The sequence below is a fragment of the Diadema antillarum genome, unplaced genomic scaffold (assembly GCF_040938485.1).
Source record: "Diadema antillarum isolate AM-2024a unplaced genomic scaffold, OU_Dant_1.0 seq00001548_RagTag, whole genome shotgun sequence".
Classification (NCBI taxonomy): Eukaryota; Metazoa; Echinodermata; class Echinoidea; order Diadematoida; family Diadematidae; genus Diadema; species Diadema antillarum.
In genome coordinates this window covers 472,352-490,589 of record NW_027272277.1, presented here as the reverse complement: position 1 = coordinate 490,589, position 18,238 = coordinate 472,352, and the positions used below count along the sequence as shown (strand labels likewise).

The window sequence follows — 18,238 nt, the reverse complement described above, 5'->3', positions numbered from 1 at the left end:
AAATTTTCAACTTTTCCTGCCCTGTACTCTAAGGCCGCATATCCCAGCATGCAACGGGAAAAGATGGATCACCGAGGACAAGCAGACGACCAAGTGAGGGAGATTTTTTTTTTTTTCTATTTTAATCTTTTGCTTTCTGCCATGTATGACCGTGGTATTACAAAGTTGGATTGTTTGGGGAATTATATGAGACTTCTCTGTGTGAGGTTTACATTAAATTTCTTAGTTGTGATGTTTGGAGTGTGATTCACATTTCCTTTTTAATTTGTGATTTATGGCTATTCTTTATCATTTCTAGCAATCTTTGTGTCAGTTTTTATGGGTGGTTATCACTTTCTTCTAGTTGGGGACCCTATCCTGATTGCTTTCATATTTCTGTCTTCACACAAATCCTTCCCATGTTGATCATGTGACCAGGTGGTACTTCCCATCATTCAACAGAGAAGGCAGCTGCGTCTCCCTTGGCTAGCCAGCGTCAGAGTAAGAGAAATTTGCTGTGACTGTGAATGCACCGTACTGACACTTCTTCCTTTTTGAAGTTTGCAAGTTCTCCCATGTGTAGTTACACCTATAGATGTTGTGCATACCTAATTCATTTCCACCGTGGATCACATTATTGCAGACAGTGTGTCCTTGCATCAGGAACCAGTATTTTCATAAGGGCTCTTCTGTGTAGATCTGACATTTGAAACCATAAAATCAAGGAAATTAAAGTAATGGTTCTTGTCTCAGTTTTGTAAGTTTTGTCTGGTCAGGCACACTGTTTTTCTGTACTCTTGATACACCAGGCACCAGAAACTGATAATATAACCCCCCCCCCCCCCCCCTAAGAAAAAAGAAGCACACACAAAATCAAAACAAAACAAAACATAAAACAAGGAAAAGGAAAAAAAAATTAATAAGTAACACTTTTGATGCTCTTAAATATGTAGAATTAAGGTCATCGAATGATAGCATTGCAACATAAAGCATTTTTAAAGTGTTCAGTTGATTTTTTTTTACATGCCCTTTGAAGTCATTTTGTGAGAGTTTTTTCACCTGAAGAACATTTGGTGATTCCTGATGTCTGTGCATCATATTCTTGAAGTCCATGGGGAATAGGCTGCAGTGTTTCATTCAATTTTCTTTGCTTGCATACCTTCTGCCTTCCCCACCCTTTAAGGTCGTACATCCCATCATGCATCAGACCAGGATCGTCAAGATGCTCTGAGCAAACCAGAGAGTAAGAGTGAGTCTCACTGCCATGAGAATAAAGTAGACTTCTCGAAAGTGACAAGTTTACTATCTTGAGCAATTTTTGTACCTTTGTTATGTTGTGTGAAAATAAGATTCACTACACAATACCTGATGTGCAGTAAACAACTCCTAAAATACTTTCATTAGCATAGAAAGATGAAATGAAGCAGGAATATTATAAAATTGTTTATCTGCTTTTTGCTCACTTTTTACTTGCACAGTGAAACTTGACCCCAAGGCGCTCCATTACACACTTGTTCTTTCACGCTTGGGCTGGTCCCAAAACTAAGAATGCATATACATGTACCTATCGTCCATTTTGGGCTAAGACTTCAAGTATATCGCAATAAAAACACAAGGAACTCAAACTGACATAATTAAGATCAGTCCTCATCTGCTTGCCTGCAGCCTGTTAAAAAGTTAAAATTGTTCATAAGCAGTACAATTGGTCAATTTTTATGAAGATAAACATTTTCTAGTTAATCTGACTAGCATTATATAGTGAAATCTTTAATAGACAGACCCCAAGATGTATGTCCAGGTGATGTTCATTAGTCAAAAATTAAACAAGGTTTGTTCATCTGAACATTTGTGGTGATATTCCTAAGGTTCATTGATATGAAAATGAAATAAGGTTCATTAGTCCAAGGGTTTGATAGTTCAAAAATGAAATAAGGTTTGAAGTACACTTCTGTTCAGTGTCAGACTAATGAAACTTCAGAATAACAAACCTTTGGAATAGCGAACTGTGACTATTTGTCGAAGTAATTGCAGTTATACAGTCATGCTTTACCTCATTGATATCTAAATCCATGGAAGACGCTTCAGAAATATAAACTTCCAATTGTTTCCACTACTGATTTTTCCAGTTTTGCTCTTTGTATTGGCTACTTTATACCATATACCTTCTTCTCTTTGACTTTCTTCATTTTCATTATGTACTACTCCGGAATATTGTCGAAGGTGTCATCTTTCTCCCTATTTTGATCCACAATTCTTCCATATTTGCACAATTATATGCATATGTCTCTGTCGGCTGTATGTGATTCAATTAAGTCCTAGTACTCTCACAAGAAAGAGAAAGTCACTGGCAATGAATGCTAGCTATAACTAACCGTCTTGTAATTCATCCATGGATGGAATTCCTGCTTTCTCCATCCAAATAGGTCGCACATCCCATCATGCATCTGAAAAGGAAGTGGCATCTGAAAAGGAAGTTACGACATTGCAGAGCAAGCCAGCGAGTAAGACCTCCAACACTTTGGTGTGACTTCAACCTGCACATTAACAAAATGTAGCAATCCATGTATTACGACATAATTACAATCACTGCTTCTCTAGCCTCACTTCAAGCAGTTGATTGGTGTGTTTTTTTTTTCCATTCCCCATATTTTCCAGTTAGAAGCTTACCTTGTGCACTGTTTACACCTTTCACCATTCACACTTTTGTCATGTTCATACTCCTGAATATAGTAAGGTGTAATCTTTCTCCCTATTTTGATCTACCACACTTCCATACTAAGTGTAGCATTTCTGTACATGTCTCCATTAGGCGTAATCTGTGTAAGTCAATATAGTCCTAGACCTTTCACAGGATAGACAGTCCGTGCCAATGCTATTGCCATTGATCCATGCAATTCATGCCTGCCTCCATCTAAACAGGTCGTGCATCCCACCATGCATCTGAAAAGGAAGTGACATCATTGCTGAGCAAGCCAGCGAGTAAGATCTCCAGCAGTTTCATGTGATCTGACTTCAACCTGCACATTAAACGTTTAATATGTAGCATGTATTGTAATCACGGATTCCTTATCTCACTTCAAGCAGTAGACTTTTTTTCCTCCTCCCCCCCCCCCCCACGTGTTTTAAGTTGTAACTCGTCTTGTGCACTATTCACACCTTGTGCTGTTTAACAACATTTTTCTCCCGTTTTAATTGTAAAATTCAGCAAAAATGCATCATATTTTCACCACAAATCTTTTTTCTTTGCAGTTTGTATAGGGGGAAAAAAAAGAAGAAGCAATGCTTGCGACCTTCTAATTAAAGTTTCCATTCAAGTGACATCTTGACAGAAAATGTGACAGAAAGTGTGCTTTAACAGTGTTGTCTTTCTCAATATAATGCACATTATGCCTAACCATGTTTTCTTGTACACCAACTACCATATTGTGTCTGCATTCAATGCAGGTACTATTAACAAATTGAATATCATTTCAAGACATTTTGAATGTATTGTGTATGTATATTACATACGTGTATGTAGTTTGAAGGATGTGAATTTCATGTTGTGTATTGAATTTCAAGATAAGTGTAGGCCTTCATAACTTTTTAGCTCACCTGAGCCAAAGGCTCAAGTGAGCTATTGCGATCGCCCTTCGTCCGGCGTCCGTCGTGCGTCGTGCGTCGTCCGTCGTCCGTCGTGCGTAAACTTTTTACATTTTCATCTTCTTCTTGAAAACCCCAAGACCGATTTTCATCAAACTTGGCAGGTAGCATCCCTAGGGGGTTAGGAACTCAATTTGTTAAAATGGGCACCATGCCCCACCCAGGGGGCCCCCAGGGGGGCCCAAACCCCCCAAAATTAAGGAATCTGTAAAAATCTTCTTCTCTAGAACCAGAAGTGATAGAGCTAAGTTAATACTATGAGTTAGTACATTGATGACTGTAGTTTCAAGTTTGTTCATGGCAAAATTAGGGGTGCCCCCCTTGGGACCCAGGGGAGGGGGGTGGGGAGGGGTTCTAATGGGGCCTAAATTGTACATTTTCATCTTCTTCTTGAGAACCCCATTACCCATTTTCACCAAACTTGGCAGGTAGCATCCCTAGGGGGTTAGGAACTCAATTTGTTAAAATGGGCACCATGCCCCACCCAGGGGGCCCCCAGGGGGCCCAAACGCCCCAAACTTAAGGAATCTGTAAAAATCTTCTTCTCCAGAACCAGAAGTGATAGAGCTAAGTTAATACTATGAGTTTGTACATTGATAACTGTAGTTTCAAGTTTGTTCATGGCAGAATCAGGGGTGCCCCCCTTGGGACCCAGGGGAGGGGGGTGAGGAGGGGTCCTAATGGGGCCTAAATTGTACATTTTTATCTTCTTCTTGAGAACCCCATGACCCATTTTCACCAAACTTGGCAGGTAGCATCCCTAGGGAGTTAGGATTTCAATTTCTTAAAATGGGCACCATTCCCCACCCAGGGGGCCCCCAGGGGGGCCCCAAACCCCCAAAATGAAGGAATCTTTAAAAATCTTCTCTAGAATCAGAAGTTATAGAGGTAAGATAATACTATGAGTGAGTACATTAATGACTGTATTTTCAAGTTTGTTCATAGGAGATCAAGGGGTGCCCCTCTTGGGGGCAGGGGGGGGGGGGGGGTTGGTTGGGAAGGTCCAAATGGGGACCTGAATTGTACATTTTCATCTTCTTCCTGAAAACCTCATGATGTATTTTCATCAAACTTGGCAGGTAGCATCCCTAGGGGGTCAGGATCTCAATTTATAAAAATGGGCACCATGCCCCACCCAGAGGGCCCCAGGGGGCCCCAATCCCCCCCCCCCCCAAATTAAGGAATCTTAAAAAATTTGGGCCCTTATTGTACAGTTTCATCTTCTACTTGAGAATGCCTGGTCAAATTTTGGTAGAGCTGTGAATAATTTAGATTAGTGACTGCGTGAAAGGTGAACTTGCGATACTCAGGTGAGCGCTAGACCCGCGGGTCTCTTGTTTTTTTTGGCATTAACTTGTTGCTGTCATTTTCTCTCTTTTTGTTGTTGTTTTGTTTCACCTTGCTGTGCAGAAGTTTAATGACCATCACTTTGATAACTTTCCCTTTGGTATGAAAAATGAACTGATTTTCTTTTCCATGAAGGTACAGGAACATGCAAGATTGTTTTCATCTCACTCTTTTTAACATGCAGAATATATTAAAAGTCAAATGTTTCATGAAGTACATAATTCATTGTGATGTATATGGAGGGTACTTGTGTGTCTAAGTACTCACACTGTTGTCCATCACTATGTGTATGCTCTGATAAAGTATTTAAGATCATTAGTATAAAGACCCTGGTACAGATGTTTTTTACATTTTTTTAATGTTTTTTTTTCCTTCCCCCCCCCCCCAAAAAAAAAAAAAAAAAAAAAAAAAGGGAGAGATCTTTCTCTACATGTGACTCCTACAATGTGTATTCTTTGGAAATGTGCATGTTACAGATTTGAAATGTAACATGTCACAAGTCCACAGGATCATGTGCTATCACAATGACACTGCCATTTCTTTGTGGTCTGTCCCTCATCCGGCCACGTAATCATGTTGGACTTCCCACCATGCAACTAGGGAAAGGAGGTGGCATCGTTGCACGGCAAAGCCACACAGATTAAAGTACTCTATGAAAAGCCACTCACCAGTTGTTTCATACCGCCTTTAACCCTTTCTGTATGAATTTGAGTCAAATGTTCACCAATCTCACACACCTACTTGTGGACAGGAATTAATGTGGCATACAGAAGGTCGCATGTCTCTTTATTTTCTGACAAAAGGACGTTAAAGCTGCCATGATCTGGGAGCTTAGAGTTGCCCACACACGTACATGTATCCCCCACAATTGTTCTTTTGGAATCTTCTTGATTCTAATGTGTGATGTGTTGGCAGCCTGGCATATGCTAGAGATTACTGGGGAAATCTATTCAATGCACCCATATCCCCTGTCTTTTTCTTCTGCAATCAAACTCAAACAAAACAAAACAAATCAAACAAAACAAAAGAAATAATTGTTCTTTGTCTGCCATGATGAGTGGTCACTGGTGAAATACATACATAGCCAGTCATCCTGTGAAATCCCTTCCGTCTCTGATCCCAGCTGTCCAGCTAAAAATGTATTTTGTGATATGATGACTTCACAGGATTTTTTCATCACTTCAAATGCATTAATTGTGCCAAATTGAGTGTTCTCTATTAAAAGACCATTCCTAAAGTAGTTTCCACTGACTCCCAACATTTTTGTTTGTATAGGAAGCATTGCTGTTCAGACAGATGGACAGATGTTATAACATGAACATGTGTACAGATTACTCTCATACATTGAAATCATTGCTTGAGATGAAAACTGTGAAAAGGCTTATTATGTCTTTTTGTGACTCTCATGATGAATAATAGAATGAATGATAGGATACCCTCAGAAATATCAGTACATACATGTACACCTATTTACAGGCATAGTCCTCTTCTTTGTGTAATTCCTTTTGGCTTCCATCCTCTTCCCTCCCCCATAAAGAGAAATGAAGACTGAAAATAAAAGACAATCAAATTCTTCTTGGTGATCTTGCTGGCATGATTATTTCATTTGGTTCATACCACTTTTTGCTGCCAATATGGAATCAGGTCAGCCTTCCCATAATGCAGCTGATGAGAAGGAAGTATCACCACTACATATCAAGCCACAGAGTAAGACATGGCTCACTCAGTGTGAAGTCACCCTGCACTTTGAGTTTGATTCAGAGTGAACTATGGAATCACAGTGGATGCCCGTACACTTTATTTTGTAATGGAGTGAGAGCAGTATTGTTGTTACTAATTGTGTGCTTGAATCTGTGAATAGGCACTAGTTTCTACACTCTTTCAGTTCTGTCCCCCCCCCCCAACCTCCCCGCAGTTCATTCCTCTTTTATATAGTGGAAGTGTTTTTGTCCTGTCGTCCATTTCATAAAGTCATCAATTTAAAGTCTTTATATGTATCTCAGAATGGCCAAAGTTGCTGAAATGTAGCTGTAAGAGACTTTCAGAGAGATGTAAAATCCATTTCATGTAGTCTCTCATAAGTGTGTCTTATGAGCAAAACGTCTCTCATGAAGACTTTCATTAAATGGACCCATACTCCTTTCTTTTCTCTCTTTTTTTTTGTGTGTGTGCAAAACTCTAATTTTTCCCTCTTTCCCTCTCCTAATATTGTAATTCTTAAGATCCCTCTGAGATATTGCTGTGTGAATTTAACTCGTTGCAGATGATTTGATTTTGCTAGAGAACAAAATGCTCTCTGGTTGTCTTACTCTGAATAAACACATTACCAGATTGGAATAGATTTCAGTATATTCCAAGATGATACAGTACTTCTAGCCTGCCCTCTGATTGAAATGAAAGCGCTACATAATGTGATAATATGTGGCTAGCTCTTCACTGACCAATTTCACCCCAGTGTCTAACTTGCTATTTTTAGTGGCGTTGGTACTAGGATGAAGAGAAAAATGTCTAATGCACTTTTTGTGTCCTTGTGTTGTTTTGGGAGACTAAAAAAGATATGTCTGTGTGTGACTGTGTGTGATGTGCCTCTTGCGGCAGAGAGTGTGGGCGAATGATGACAGTCTGAGTTTTTGTTCAAAGGAAGACAACTCCAGGTAACCATGATGTTAATCCAGTTCCTATGACAACCGCTTGTCTTGCATATTTCACATGGTTGTACAGGTACAGGATTAAAACCAGATATCATGATCAGACCAAATGAAAGCTCTTTTCTTCAGTACCATGTATGTGCTTGGAAAGGCTAAACGCACACACACAAAAAAAATAATATGTTCGTTGAATGATATATATCAAGCTTATTTTGTTTTGCTTAAAAGATAACACATTTACATTCATGCAATTGAAAATACATGCTTTGTTGTACCTTAGTGTTTTGCAGCAATGAGCTACAGTTGTGGAATGATTCCCAAACTTATATAAGAACACACAGAAGAGTTTCATGTGCTTCTGTCACAAAGGAGTGCCAGAGGCATTATGTTTCTGGATTGTTTGTCTGTCTGTCTGTCCTCACACTGCATTTTTTACCCACTGGTTTCAGCAGTTATTCACATATTTATTCCATGAACAATAAAGGACAACTCCATGCACTTGAATGTAACCTAATCTTCTAAACCTTTTCTCAACAGCTGCCTGCCTTAATTTTTATGCCTCCGCCACGAAGTGGTGCCGGAGGCATTATGTTTTCGGGTTGTCCGTCCGTCTGTCTGTCCTTCCTTCCGTCCTTCCGTCCTTCCGTCCGTCCGTAATGACTTTTGTGGACAGCATAACTAAAAAAATCAACTTTTGGGTGCACATGCTCAAGGTCAAAGGTCAAAAGGTCAAGGTCAAATGCTTAAAATTTCACTATTTCCCCCATATCTATGCAATGCCTGAAGATATTTTCTTGAAACTTAGTGTATACATGTATTACCCAATTAAGATTCTCTGGTGAAAGTTTGGGGTCATGAGGTCAAAAGGTCAAAGGTCAAAAGGTCAAGTAAAATGTTAAAATTTCACTTTTTTCTCTGTACACGTATCTTGGAAATTGTTCAAGATATCTTCATGGAACGTAGTATATATGCATGTACTGACTGGCAGTGGTTATCTAGGGAATTTGGGGTTCATGGGGTCAAAGGTCAGGGGTCAAAGGTCAAGGGCAATACTTTAAAATTTTACTATTTTCCTTATATTTATGCAATGCCAGCAGGATTATTTTTTTTTACTTGATGTATGCATGTATAACCCAATAGAGATTCTCTGGGATTGTTTTGTTTTTTTTGTTTTTTTGCCAAGAAGGTCAAAGATGAAGTGAAAGTGCTGAACTTACTTCTTTCTCCATATCTCAGAAGTGGCTCAAGTTATCTTGAAACTTAGTACATATTTATGTATGTTCTGCCTGACAGTGATTCTCTTATAAATCAAAGGCCAGATGCAAATGATAACAATTTACTGTTCAATACAGAAATTGCACTTTTTCTCCATACCTTGAAAATTACTCAGTGCATGGACTTATGAAAGGGTCAAAGTCAAGTTAAAGTTCTTAAATCCCCAAATACATGCTCTCCTATTCATCCAATTAAACATCGGTCAAGGAAGGTTAACATTCAATACATTTGTGACAAACATGTCATTTTAATATTTTGCCAATTTTGTGAAAATGTAATCACACATTGTCCACATGTACTATAGACATATTACGAGAATCATGCATTATGGTGGAGGCATACCAGTCGCCATTGCAACATTTCTAGTTTGTTTTTGTTTTTGTTTTTTTGTTTTTTTACCATCATTTCCCATAGTGGGATAGAACCAGCTAGTTTTCATGAGATATACAGCACTGCCAAGCAGAGAATCTTCTCTGTCACAATTTGACCTTCACATCAAAATCATCTTCCAGAAATTCCATTGATCTGAAGTCAGAAATCTCGTCGGGCAACTGTTGGTTGGTGTAGTGATCCAAGATCACATCAATTATGTTCAATTACTGTAAAGCAAGAAATTTCCGCTTGATGAAATTTTCGTGAATTGGAGCCAACAGCCTTTTTCGCGGCATGAAATTTTCGCGAATTGCCACTGGCATTCAATGCATATCATGTAGACAAGAACTTTCACCCGCATAGAATGTTGCAAATCTTGGCTCTTGTGAAATGCGGGAAATTAAAATGCACACGAAAATTTCTGGTTTTGCCGTATGTCATATTTTATCTCTCTCTGTCTCCAGGTGCAGCCTCAAGAAGACAAGGTAGCGCGGGATCAGCTGGGAGGAACAAGTGAATACTGGATGCATGAAATGCTACTGAATCAGAGTGAATTATCTCCAGCAATCAATGGTACAGGGTTCTCGCCTTCAGCTGATGTATACGCCATACATTTTGCGAGTGTAGATTTTCGTTAATTGGGAATTCCCGATGATTTCGCGAGTGGTTAAATTCGCGATCATGGAATCTTGTACTGAATGGAGAAGTGTACACGCGTACGTCACATTCACATCGGGATCAGTGTCAATATTTTCATGTGTCTTTAATTTCGCGAATAGCACCTGACTTGCGAAATGTTCGGCGTATACAGTAATGCATGCTATGGCAGTAAAGTCAATTGCTGCTGGTTAGCATTCTGAGAGTTGAGCATGGTGTGTTTCTATGACGATTGAATGTTTGAAACTCGTCTATGAGCGTGCCAAGTAGATTATGGGATGATGAGTAATAGTACTGCTACGTATGTGCCAGTGTGTACATATGATTCTCCTTGTAAACTGCAGTTGAAATAAAAATTTAGTACATACTATTTTCGGGCTTTGTAAGGCCTATGATAATTTTGGCATAAAAGCATGGATGTGCAGAATTGCAGAACGTGCAGTACGTGTGTGTGCATGTGTGTGTGTGTGTGTGTGTGTGTGTATGTGTGCGCATGTGTACATATGTGTTAATGTTTGAGAAATGGAATGCTCCTTTGTTTTTTGTTTTTTTGTATTTGTGTAGAAAGATAGTAATTCATTGAACAGGAAATCAATTCATCATACCTCCCCTAAAGAGGCCAGGGGAAGGGATGACTGAACAGTATGTGTGACAGTGGAAGGAACATAGGGGCAAACCACCTACTGTGTACTTACATGTCAAATGAAAAAAAGGAAACAAGACTATCTCGTCAAGTCCCTATGATATAAATCACCAAATACCATTTATTTCCTTGAGCTGTTTTTAGGCATTTTATTAGTTCCCTTCTAAACTTGGCCATAATGTTTGATAAAACACACCCACTCACATGTGACAGGGCAACAGTCCCACATACTGGTTATCGTGACAGTACTGAGATAAAAACTTACATAGGATATACAGACTCCCGCTCTAAATGAGAGTTAAGTAGTTTCAGAGCATCTCTGCCTGTCTGTAAAAGCACTGCAAGGGTCAACACGTAAACTCAGCCATAGAAATCCAGAATTTAAAAACTTGTACCTGCACTGCTGGATACTGCCACCCTAGACCAAATTGTACAATAGATGTCATACCTTCAGTAAGATTTAGAAACCAAGGGGTAGTGAGAATGCTTTTATGAAAATATGTCGCACTTTTGTATCATAGACTAAAGCAAAGTTTCCACAGTGCTTTGGCACATGTGTGGATCCATTACTGTTTGTAAAGTCCCGTGTAGTTTGAATTTTCCCCCATCAGCAACATCAAGCTGTATGCCTAGCATTATTTTAAAGCAGTAGATCTACTAATGGTTTCATAATTATGATACAGATTCGATGTCATCCCACTTTAAGAAAGACTTGTTGACTTCCCAAAATTGTGAATTCATGCAATTCCCTTCACAAAGCCTTGAACAAATTTGATTGGACTATGTGAACCAATGAACTTTCTTTCAGTACAGTACCATTGGTAATTGCACACTGTCAAGCCTTGAATTTTTTAGTACTAAACAACTAAATTCCAAATGAAATTGACTTGTTACAGGTTAGTAGCTGTAAATATGACATCAATGTGAATGTCATTATAATTGTGTATATGTAATAGCCATTGTCAAATTTGTTGTACCAATTGCAGGTACAGTATTGATATTTTCATGAAGTTCAATTGAGTGAGTCAACATAGATGCATGAAATATTGCACCTTGAAGAAATATGATACATTATATAATTATTCATACTAAATATTTGTATCAGTGGATGTCAGAGATATGGTGCATCTACAGCCAGCCAGTTGCTGTATATTAGTGTTTTTTGTGATGGCTAATCTGCTCTGATTCATATTCTGTAGTTCTTTGTGTAGAACTCAGATATTTGGGATATTTCTTTGCCTGTGCATAGGTATAATGGTGCATTATGTATTCAAATAGTTTGTGGTGTACTGTACAGGCGGTTATAAAATGATGAAATAATGCAATCTGATACAGAGTAATGGAACTCGCCATGAACAGCAATGTGAAAATTGTACAGATTATATATCATGTATATTGTATGTGAAGGAAAACCCAGAACAAAGTTGTGTGTACAATTGGATGAGACGGCGTCATAAGTTATCTTATGAATGCAGAGTTATTACATAATACTGAATAGTACATGTACTTTTCCCCAAAGCCTACTGTTGCTGTAGTAATTTCTATGTCGGTCTTAATTCAATGTGCATTTGCTGGTAAAGTACAGTGTAGTATGAAATTTAATTTGTCAGTTTTGTTAATAGGATTTTCATTGAAAATGGTGGCTATTGATAGTCTATCCATATTATTGTTATGTTCAATGTTTCTTTCATTTGTTTGTAACTCATTTGCTCTCATATTTAGGAATTTATCTTTGTTTAATGCCATTGTAGTCTTAAGATATAATACATATAACTCTTACTTGTTTATATTTTTCTTTTCTTTCACTCAGACATTGGACAAATCTTTCATATGCTGTTGATAATGTGTGCATCATATTCGTTTTCATCACCTCTTGGGCGTATTTACACTTTTGCTTTTTTTACTGTACATTGTTGATATATGATATACAGCTGACTAAAACTTTAAAGATTATATAATTTCAGTTCCTTTTGTCATTCTCTTTAATAGGGGAGTGTGATTGTAAATGATGACTCGGCATACAATACAGTGTTCTTGCTCTCAAACATATTCATTTATTTGTGTATTACTATAATAGATTATGATGCTGTACAATGTGTAGTCCGTGACAGAGCTTTGCCAATTTGTTTCAATTTCAGTTTATATTTCTTTCTTCACTGTTACAATGCTATTCAGAGACTATGAAACACTTTGTTGTCAATATTAAGGAGAAGGTGTTAAATGGATTTAAGGTCCACAGCATTTTGTCCTCAGGGTTATTAGGCAGGGTATATTCATGTGGAAAGGAATTAATATAAAAGGGAAAAAAAAGAACATGAATGGGCATTGGTTTGTATCCCCGCTTGTTCTCAACGTGAATATTTAAAGATATCTGCTGTTGAATTAAATGCAAACATTTAAATGACCTTCCACACAGAATAAACAACATGAATTCTTAGCGATGATGTAGTAATTGATGGAAGTGATAAGAATAATGTGTATTCATGCCGTCATCTCCGGCTATATTCTAGTTGTGTAATTGTACATCAGTTAGAGAAGATTAACTTATTACTTATGTGTACTGCTTGAGATTATCAAAAAGCTCCAATGTCTAAGGTTGATTTTGATTATTGTGTACAACTTTGCTGATTTTCTATGTGTGCTTCTAATTAGGTCAAAGTGAACATACACGTCCACATGGTAGATGTGTGTATGTGTAATAGTGTGTGCAGAGCTATTTTCCCGTCCATCTTCAAGTACAGAAGCGACTAAATAGCCATTTTCTTGCTCCTCCATATGTTATACAGATTCTACATTACTGTTTATTTGTTTGTTTGTTTTTCTCACACTGTATGCTATACTTGTAGTATGATATATTTCAACTTTATTTTCTGATTGCAGTTTTGTGTGTATGAAATCTGGTTATGGTATTCAATCTCAGGCACTCTGCATAATGTGTTCAGATGAAATTGAGGAGACAGAAATGTTTGTGAATTCTGAATTGATGAGGGTGGTCTGGTTTAGGACGACGCAAATTATACAATTAAAATGAATTTGTCAAAACTTACTATCAAATTTTGAACATGTGGTCTTTGTTGTAACTGGCCTATATGTGACACATTCTATCTGTCTAAGGGTTGTGTTCTCAATGGAGAGCTATGGAGAAATGGAGAAATATGCAGTCACATAGGCCTACCATCTTCATTCCAAATTTCAAATCATACTGGTTGACGACTTAGGCAGAATCAGCATCAATTTCTCCAATGATAGTTATGTATAGAATTCATCGTAGTACTGTTCCTTTCATTAAGTAAAGTATGAAGTATTGGGAGATGTGTGTGTATGGGTGTGTGTGTGTGTGTGTGTGTGTGTGTATTACTGTATGTTATGTGTGTGTGTGTTTTAAACATGCTATTTTATGCAGTCGATAATATGAAGTAATAGTAGATACTAGTATGCGTGATTACAGCGACATATCCCCCCCCCCCCCCAGTTTCTGTAGTTTCTGGGGGTTTTTTTCCGTATTGGTTCCGTCTGTGTACTCAGATAATGTACTCCACCAACGTGGTGATTGAAGTCTCAGTTTGAAGACTGCACTGAAGGTAGAAGTGACTGTTCCTCATCAATTTCATACTAATTAAAGATATTACTTTAAAATTGTGCGATAGAAGAAAATTTATACACAATAGAGTCACATAAAATCTTTATTACTTCGATGGATATTAGAGATGGTCATCTATAAGGAGAAAAACTTGCTGGTCTTGAACTTCGAAACTTATCGGAGAATGATCTTAGAGAATTTCAATATAAATTGCTTCACTGAGTGTTTTTTTGTTTGCTCATTTGTTTGTTTTTTGTTTGTTTTTTTCTTATAAGAAGCAGTCATTTAGATGTTGTTTCTCTGTTAGGATTCATTTTAAGTACCCCCAAGATAGGGAAATAACAAAAAACAAACAAGCAAAACGAAAATTCTTCAGAAAATTTTAAGAAAAACATGAACTCACCGTATACAGGTAGGCCTATTACAACCGAAATGAACCACAAACAGTTCGGTGTACATAATTTCTACATTAACTTTGTGGTTAATGTATGCAACTTTGTTGCTACATTAGTAGGTGTTTCTACATTACGTTTATAGTGGGCGCTGTTCGTTTTAACATTTGTGGCTGAAATTTTTTACATTTTGTGAACAATGTTTCTACATTTTATGGGCAATTTCTACATTTGTGGTTGATGTATATCTACAGGCGTTTTTATGGCCGTTCCAACATTTGTGGTTTCAACATGTTGCCGCAGGGTGCTGTTACTATGTAGGCTTCGTCCTCGCTCAATCTAAAACTACAAGTGTACTTTGCAATTTAAACTACGCAGGGAGAGAGGAGAACGGCCAGCGCAATCGTCGTCTTAAAGGGGAAATTCAGTCCAAATCTAAGTTACTCTGATAAAAAAAGGAGTATATATTACGAGTCCAACGGTAAATTTCTGTTCGAAATCGGATTAAAGATAAGGAAGTTATAACATTTTGAAGTTCAAAAGTTAAAATTTCCAGTTTTTCATTCAAATGCAATTTTGCCCGGCCTCAAATCCTGATATATCTAACTGATTACTATTCTGAAGTTATTAAACCAGGAATAAAATCACGAAGTCATAACATTTTGAAGTTCGTTATTTTATGAGGAAACAGTTCTTGAACGGTCAATATGTATATGTAAATGGCAAAGTGACCACGTCATCCCCTCACAACTTACCATATAGTTGTGCATAAAATTTTAAAATTTCCAGTTTTTCATTCAAATGCAATTATGCCCGGCCTCAAATCCTGATATATCTAACTGATTACTATTCTGAAGTTACTAAAACCAGGAATAACATCACGTTTCAGGCTTCAATGACAGAAACATTGAATTTTCATCATTTTTTTGTAAACGATCAATGTAAAATTGTGAGGTTATGACGTGGTCAGCTCACTCATTTGCATATTCATAGCCACTGTACAAGAACTGTTTTGCAGAAATTAGCAAAACTTCAAACTTTTATAACTTCCTTATTTTTCATCCGATTTCAGTCAAATTTTCACTGTTGAACTCGTACGACTTTACTCTTTTTTTATCAGACTAACTTATTGGATTGGATTTCTCCTTTAAACGTTCGAGTCGCAAATCTAAAGCTCATTTTTGTCAACTTGAAGAGTTCCTCCTTGACTCTTTGTGAAATTAATGGAGCGAGACTTGCATGGCGGCGTGGCGTCTGCGCCACGCTCCTGACCCTCGCGTTTCTTTTTCATCAATAGGGTCTTTGTAGCCCTCGTTGAGTTAGAAATGAACATGTAGAATTTATCTCTTTCTCGTGTCACCACTCTGGACTGGAATCTTTGCTGTTTGACTGTCTGAATTTTAAACTTTGGACTACTTCAAGATCTACTTTGGATACCCCAACCCTCTAATGGACAACTTCGGTGTGCTTCGCGTGGCGGTCCTCTGTAAATGTGCGTTTCAACGCGGCTTGCGCTTCATCGTGCCCATACACGTTTTTCCTCGTTTACTTGTGTGGGGTGAGTAACAATGCCAATGGATTGCTACAGTTCACAGCACCGTTACAAGCCTACAATATCAACTTCATGGACTGACTGGAATATATCTGAAATAGCAGACTTCTCCCATGGCATTAGGATGCAGTAAGAGTGAGTTTCTTTGACTTTGACTTTCAAGTTTCAATCTTTTTTGCCCTGAACTTGAACTTTGAAGGCCCAAAACCACTATTTCGGCACAATTGGACAATCGCAAAACGCGAAAATTAAAGTTTTTAGAATAGGTTTCATTTTTATACCAATCCATGACACAAATATTCAAGTTTGTAGTTGAAAAATATGAACACACAATCTTGTTTTATTTTTGTGGTGTGATAATTTCTTTCATAGGGCGTAGATTTCATCATGTAACATACGTTACCAATGTCATTCTATTTCAAATGCTTTAAGATTGGTGACTACAGTCTATGATTGAGATAATTATGCGTCAGATGTGAAGTATACCATCGGCTGCCATGTTTGTAAATGCTGCCTGCAGATGGGAAGGATGGCAAATGACCTGTATGCTATACTGAACACAGCATGTCCTATTGTGTTAAATCTTATTTCATGTAATGTTCATTTGTTTTCTCGATAATTTGATGTCAGGCTTTCTTCAGAAAATATTTTCAACATTTATCAGTCCCAAATTGCCAGCCAATTCTTGAGTATCATCGATGAAACATGTGAATCTATGTGCGCAAAAATATATTCGTCAGATTCCACGTAACGTATGTTTCACGTTAATGTAACGTAAGTTACAAAGATAATACTACTACAATAACATGTGCAACTGATTTTGGTACTTTTTCTTTTTGGTTTTGGTATATATTCTTACATTAATTTCTCGTCAACTCTAAGTGAACGTATATTATATCAAGATGTCGCAATATCATGGTGATACAATTCTCAAAAATTACAATTGAAATAGTTGTAAAACTGCAAGACTTTATAACATGTCCGCGTATAAACTCTGGAGTAGAACATTAATCCGTTACTGTTGATATTTTGAAGACAATTGGCTTCATACTTATGAATTTATGGCATTGAAATGATAAGAGTTGGGAACATGCTTTCACGTGCCTTCACGGACGAAAATATTGTCATGATGTACGTGTTATATAAAACGAGTGGTGGGTAACGTAGGTTTCACTTCAATTTTATCATAATGGAAGTTTTCGTATGCTTGACGTCTTGTAACGTGTTATCTTCATATTGATGTCTTGTAACTTGTTATCTTCAGCTGTCACTTCATGCTGTTGAAAGATATGTTTCGAATCCATAACTTTACAGACTCCATAACTTTGCTGTTGCAACAGTTATTCTATGCAGGATCAGTTTGAAAATAGCAGTTGCAATACAATAGTATTCACAAAATTTTTAACACCTGTATGAAACAAGAAACGGTAGAAACGAGATGGTTACTCTATTAGAGTGCTTCATAATGAACAATAACGCCGTATTGCTTGTATTTGAAATTTCTGAACTCGGTAAACAAGAGATAGGGACAGAAGGAACCAAGAAATGTTCTTTGTTAATTAAATAAATGACCACTTTACTAAGTTGACTATGGCAAATGAGGTCGATGAAATAACGTCAAATTACATAGTTGCATTAGCACAATACTGGGTAGGATGAATGAAATTGTCATTAGTGAAATGATGTACTCGATTGTCCTTGTTATGTATGCATAAGACAGTATAATCCACAAGGATAACAAGAATAACAAGTCTTGCATTAATAATTCTTGCCGTATCTGGAAATTGTCTCCTGCATGGAAAAATGTTTTTGAATCTTTCAAAAGAAAAGTGAAAGGACAAGTTGCTATACATGCACAACAAAGGTACTGATGATTACAGGCAGGCCCGTAAGCAGGATTTTCATGGGGTGGGGGATGGGGTCAGAATTGGAAAAAGTCGACTTCTTCCAGTTTTAATCACCTGACAGGGAGAAAAATAAAAGCTCCCGTGCCATTTTTTCTTTTGTTTCATTTCTTTTACCGGGTTTCATCGACTGACAAGCAAGAAAAAAAAAGAAAGAAAAGAAAATTGAAGAAATATAAAGAAAGGCTTCAGCTTAATTCTATGCTGCCAGTACAAGCCCAATTTCATGTTTTTTTATTTGTTTATT

At 37.5% G+C, this 18,238-nt stretch overlaps 1 protein-coding gene across 1 annotated transcript in view; it reads left to right on the top strand.

The window, feature by feature from the left end:
• The window catches only part of LOC139710618 (lisH domain-containing protein ARMC9-like), a 53,792-nt gene extending 44,012 nt beyond the window's left edge, over window positions 1-9,780 (top strand). Inside the window, exon 28 of the mRNA XM_071622542.1 lies at window positions 9,728-9,780. Coding sequence (XP_071478643.1) covers window positions 9,728-9,780 — 53 coding nt within the window. The remainder of the gene's footprint in view (window positions 1-9,727) is intronic.
• Window positions 9,781-18,238: the final 8,458 nt, after the last annotated feature.